General features: G+C 41.3%; 2 protein-coding genes across 2 annotated transcripts; both read left to right on the forward strand.

Annotated features, from left to right (window-relative positions):
- The first annotated feature begins 147 nt into the window (after positions 1–147).
- LOC133080838 (keratin, high-sulfur matrix protein, B2A-like) lies at positions 148–564 on the forward strand. The gene has a single exon (XM_061176931.1). The coding sequence runs from the start codon at positions 148–150 to the stop codon at positions 562–564; it is 417 nt and encodes a 138-aa protein (XP_061032914.1).
- A 3156-nt stretch (positions 565–3720) lies between these two features.
- On the forward strand, positions 3721–4137 carry LOC133080839 (keratin, high-sulfur matrix protein, B2A-like). Its single transcript, XM_061176932.1, has one exon. The coding sequence runs from the start codon at positions 3721–3723 to the stop codon at positions 4135–4137; it is 417 nt and encodes a 138-aa protein (XP_061032915.1).
- Positions 4138–6367: the final 2230 nt, after the last annotated feature.

A 6367-nucleotide genomic window follows, 5' to 3' on the forward strand; every position in this document is an offset into this window, starting at 1 on the left:
TGACTTCGCAATGGTATCAAGGAAAAATGCTAAATGTTAGGGAAATACACGGCTCTACAGGATATATAAAAGGCCAGACGTGGAAAGTGCAGCCAAAACTCAGAAACTTCTCTTAACAAGTCAACTCTCAACCTAACTCCTGACACCATGGCCTGCTGTTCCACTAGCTTCTGTGGATTTCCCATCTGTTCCACTGGTGGGACCTGTGGCTCCAGCTGCTGTCAGCCAACCTGCTGCCAAACCAGGTGTTGCCAGCCAACCTTCTGCCAGACCAGTGGCTGTGAGACTGGCTGTGGCATTGCTGGTAGCATTGGCTGTGGCCAGGAGGGAGGCAGTGGAGCTGTGAGCTGCCGCACCAGGTGGTGCCGACCTGACTGCCGCGTGGAGGGCACCTGCCTGCCTCCCTGCTGTGTGGTGAGCTGCACCCCCCCGTGCTGCTGCCAGCTGCACCATGCCCAGACCTCCTGCTGCCGCCCATCCTACTGTGGACGGTCCTGCTGCCGCCTAGCCTGCTGCTGCCAGCCCACCTGCTGTGAGCCCACTTGCTGGCAGCCCACCTGCTAAAAGCCAGGTTGCTGATTTTCAACTTGAAAGTTCAACTTCCAACTCAATCCATGAAGCAATTATCTCTTCAACCACCCCTGGACACTAACAAGTTCTTGAACTTTAATTGACTTTTTCTGAGGGGTTACCAAATATTGGGACTTCATAGACTTATCTGATTCCATTCAACACTAGAAAGATCTTGATCTCTCCACTAAGGCCACCAAAATACAAATTGGACCCAAGAAATGGGAAAGCAAGTTTGCCTTGGGATTGACCTTCAGCGAGCCTCCTCTCCACAGCTCAATGCTGCCAAAGCTGAGGAAGAACCATCTGTCCTTCTCAGACACATTCACCTCCTAAACTCCACCGTCTTGCAACTTTCACTTCCTATGAGAGGGGAATAATATAGCAAGGTCTAATAAATTATACATATTTGGTACGGCAAACATATCTCTTTTTCTTCATTGAGTGTCACCAAAAAGATTCTAATCTGACTTTGATATCCCGTGGTACTCTTCTTATACCATGTTAGGATATATGATCAAATCCAGGGGAGGTTAATCCCCATAAAGAGCACAAACTAAAAATATCTGAGGGTTTACTGAGGGAAAGGTATTCCATGCTCATGGCTGGAAGAATTACTATTGTTAAAATGTCCACACTACTTAAAGTAATCTACAGATTCAATGCAATCCTTATCAAAATTCCAATGGCATTTTCCAGGATATAACAAACAATCCTAAAATTTGTATGGAACCACAAAAGGCCCTGAATAGCCAAAGCAATCTTGAGAAAGAAGAACAAAGCTGGAGGCATCTCATGCTCTGATTCCAAACTACACTACAAAGCTACAGTAATCAAAACAGCATGGTACTGACCTAAAAGCAGACATATAGACAAATATGGAATAGAATAGAGAGCCCAGAATTAACCCTCACATGTGTGGTCAAAAGATCTTCAACAGAGGTGCCAAGACCATTCAATAGGAAAGGGCAATCTTTTCAACAAATGGTGTTGGGAAAACCAGATGTCCACATGCAAAAAAATGAAGTTGGACCCTTATCTCAAAACGTCTACAAAAGTTAACTCAAAATAGATCAAAGGCTTACATATAAAAGCGAAAACTATAAAACTCGTTAAAGAAAACACAGAGGAAAATCTTCATGATATTGGATTTGGTAATGATGTCTTGGATATGACACCAAAAGAATAGACAATGAAAGTTAAGAAACAGGCAAACTGAACTAATTCAAAATTAAAAACTTCTCTGCATCAAAGGACACAACAAAATGAAAAGGCAATCTACTGTATGGGAGAAGGTATTTGCAAATCGTATATCTGATGAGGGGTTAATATTCCACAATATATAAAGAACTCCTACAACTCAACAACAAAACAAGAACAACAACAACAACAAAAAACTGGGCAAAGGACATGAATGGACATATCGACGAAGAAGATATACAAATGGCCCAAAAACACATGAAAAGATGTTCAGTATCACTGATCATTAGGAAAGTGCAGACCAAAACCACAGTGTCATACCACCTCACATCCATTTGAATGGCTACTCTCAAAAAACTCAAAGTGTTGGCAAGGACGTGGAAAACTTGGAACCCCTGTGCACTGCTGGTGTGACTGTAAAATGATACTCCCACTATGGGAAACCGTATGGCAGTTACTCAAAAAATCAAAAATAGAATTACCATATGATCCAGCAGTTCTACTCCTAGGTGTATACCCGAAAGAATTGACAGCATGGTCTGGAAGAGATATTTGTACACCCATGTTCCTGGCAGCACTAATTGCAAATAGCTAAAAGGGGGAAGCAACCCAAGTGTCATCGAGGGATGAATGGATAAACAAATGGTGGAACAAGCATACAATGGAATCCTATTCAGCCTTAAAAAGGAAGGAAATTCTGTCATATTCTACAATGTGGATGAATCTCGAGGACATTACGCTGAGTGAAATAAGCCAGTCACAAAAAGATAAATACTGTATGATTCAACTTACATGAGGTACAAAGAGCAGTCAAATTCATCAAAACACACATTAGAATGATGACTGCCAAGAGCTTGGGGAGGGGAGAATGGGAGAGTGGTTGTTTGATGGATATAGAGTTTCAGTTGCGTAAGACAAAAAGAGTTCTGGAGATTGATTGCACAACAATGTGAATATGCTTAACACTAGTGAACTGTACACTTAAAAATGGTTAAGATGGTAAATTTTATGTTATGTGTATTTTATTACAATTAAAAATTTTTTAAATAAATAGGTATAGGAGACCCCAACTTTACTAAGCAAGACAATATATGTGTACATACACTGGTGTATGTTTGCACAAGCAGGGAGAAATGTGTCAAAGTACGTGCACCAAAAGTATTAATATTGATTATCTCTGAAGTACTAGTCTTGGAAGGGATGTGTATGTTTTGGGGAAAGGAGGAAGAACATTAAATTTTCTTTATATGCCTGCCTACTGTTTGACTTCTTAAAATGTGTATTTATTACTAGCATATGATTTTTAATTTAGTAGAGTCAGGAAACAATCCACAAGAAAAGTCATTAAGGGTTTCAGTTGGGAATATGTACATTGATAACAAAAATACTTGTTCGAGTTCTGAGGATCCTGTAACTTGCACAAACGGAACACAGAAAAGCATACTTCTTCTGATGTTGATGAATCAGGTGATAGCTCACGTTTTGATGACACTAATGGTAGCCATTCCAAGTCAAGACGAATTGTTTACGAGATCATGGTCCTTAATTGAATGACCAGTTAGGAAGAGAATGTTCAGTTTAGATAAACTCTGCCTCAAGGTTGTCAAAGGACATTTATGACAAAGCAAGCCAGGGCAATGGTTGGCCCAAGTCTAGACTATCATGTGGCTTCCATAATGAGCCTTGGCTTGATCCAAAGGGCAAAGAAGAAACATAATGAGATTTAATTGAACAATGACCCAAGCAGTCCATTGAAAATGCTATTTATAACCTTAACAACTCAGGTATTAGCCAGTCAGAGACTGACTTCGCAATGGTATCAAGGAAAAATGCTAAATGTTAGGGAAATACACGGCCCTACAGGATATATAAAAGGCCAGACGTGGAAAGTGCGGCCAAAACTCAGAAACTTCTCTTAACAAGTCAACTCTCAACCTAACTCCTGACACCATGGCCTGCTGTTCCACTAGCTTCTGTGGATTTCCCATCTGTTCCACTGGTGGGACCTGTGGCTCCAGCTGCTGTCAGCCAACCTGCTGCCAAACCAGGTGTTGCCAGCCAACCTTCTGCCAGACCAGTGGCTGTGAGACTGGCTGTGGCATTGCTGGTAGCATTGGCTGTGGCCAGGAGGGAGGCAGTGGAGCTGTGAGCTGCCGCACCAGGTGGTGCCGACCTGACTGCCGCGTGGAGGGCACCTGCCTGCCTCCCTGCTGTGTGGTGAGCTGCACCCCCCCGTGCTGCTGCCAGCTGCACCATGCCCAGACCTCCTGCTGCCGCCCATCCTACTGTGGACGGTCCTGCTGCCGCCTAGCCTGCTGCTGCCAGCCCACCTGCTGTGAGCCCACTTGCTGGCAGCCCACCTGCTAAAAGCCAGGTTGCTGATTTTCAACTTGAAAGTTCAACTTCCAACTCAATCCATGAAGCAATTATCTCTTCAACCACCCCTGGACACTAACAAGTTCTTGAACTTTAATTGACTTTTTCTGAGGGGTTACCAAATATTGGGACTTCATAGACTTATCTGATTCCATTCAACACTAGAAAGATCTTGATCTCTCCACTAAGGCCACCAAAATACAAATTGGACCCAAGAAATGGGAAAGCACGTTTGCCTTGGGATTGACCTTCAGCGAGCCTCCTCTCCACAGCTCAATGCTGCCAAAGCTGAGGAAGAACCATCTGTCCTTCTCAGACACATTCACCTCCTAAACTCCACCGTCTTGCAACTTTCACTTCCTATGAGAGGGGAATAATATAGCAAGGTCTAATAAATTATACATATTTGGTACGGCAAACATATCTCTTTTTCTTCATTGAGTGTCACCAAAAAGATTCTAATCTGACTTTGATATCCCGTGGTACTCTTCTTATACCATGTTAGGATATATGATCAAATCCAGGGGAGGTTAATCCCCATAAAGAGCACAAACTAAAAATATCTGAGGGTTTACTGAGGGAAAGGTATTCCATGCTCATGGCTGGAAGAATTACTATTGTTAAAATGTCCACACTACTTAAAGTAATCTACAGATTCAATGCAATCCTTATCAAAATTCCAATGGCATTTTCCAGGATATAACAAACAATCCTAAAATTTGTATGGAACCACAAAAGGCCCTGAATAGCCAAAGCAATCTTGAGAAAGAAGAACAAAGCTGGAGGCATCTCATGCTCTGATTTCAAACTACACTACAAAGTTACAGTAATCAAAACAGCATGGTACTGACCTAAAAGCAGACATATAGACAAATATGGAATAGAATAGAGAGCCCAGAATTAACCCTCACATATGTGGTCAAAAGATCTTCAACAGAGGTGCCAAGACCATTCAATAGGAAAGGGCAATCTTGTCAACAAATGGTGTTGGGAAAACCAGATGTCCACATGCAAAAAAATGAAGTTGGACCCTTATCTCAAAACGTCTACAAAAGTTAACTCAAAATAGATCAAAGGCTTACATATAAAAGCGAAAACTATAAAACTCGTTAAAGAAAACACAGAGGAAAATCTTCATGATATTGGATTTGGTAATGATGTCTTGGATATGACACCAAAAGAATAGACAATGAAAGTTAAGAAACAGGCAAACTGAACTAATTCAAAATTAAAAACTTCTCTGCATCAAAGGACACAACAAAATGAAAAGGCAATCTACTGTATGGGAGAAGGTATTTGCAAATCGTATATCTGATGAGGGGTTAATATTCCACAATATATAAAGAACTCCTACAACTCAACAACAAAACAAGAACAACAACAACAAAAAAAAACTGGGCAAAGGACATGAATGGACATATCGACGAAGAAGATATACAAATGGCCCAAAAACACATGAAAAGATGTTCAGTATCACTGATCATTAGGAAAGTGCAGACCAAAACCACAGTGTCATACCACCTCACATCCATTTGAATGGCTACTCTCAAAAAACTCAAAGTGTTGGCAAGGACGTGGAAAACTTGGAACCCCTGTGCACTGCTGGTGTGACTGTAAAATGATACTCCCACTATGGGAAACCGTATGGCAGTTACTCAAAAAATCAAAAATAGAATTACCATATGATCCAGCAGTTCTACTCCTAGGTGTATACCCGAAAGAATTGACAGCATGGTCTGGAAGAGATATTTGTACACCCATGTTCCTGGCAGCACTAATTGCAAATAGCTAAAAGGGGGAAGCAACCCAAGTGTCATCGAGGGATGAATGGATAAACAAATGGTGGAACAAGCATACAATGGAATCCTATTCAGCCTTAAAAAGGAAGGAAATTCTGTCATATTCTACAATGTGGATGAATCTCGAGGACATTACGCTGAGTGAAATAAGCCAGTCACAAAAAGATAAATACTGTATGATTCAACTTACATGAGGTACAAAGAGCAGTCAAATTCATCAAAACACACATTAGAATGATGACTGCCAAGAGCTTGGGGAGGGGAGAATGGGAGAGTGGTTGTTTGATGGATATAGAGTTTCAGTTGCGTAAGACAAAAAGAGTTCTGGAGATTGATTGCACAACAATGTGAATATGCTTAACACTAGTGAACTGTACACTTAAAAATGGTTAAGATGGTAAATTTTATGTTATGTGTATTTT

This window comes from Eubalaena glacialis, chromosome 19 (assembly GCF_028564815.1).
Source record: "Eubalaena glacialis isolate mEubGla1 chromosome 19, mEubGla1.1.hap2.+ XY, whole genome shotgun sequence".
Taxonomy (NCBI): Eukaryota; Metazoa; Chordata; class Mammalia; order Artiodactyla; family Balaenidae; genus Eubalaena; species Eubalaena glacialis.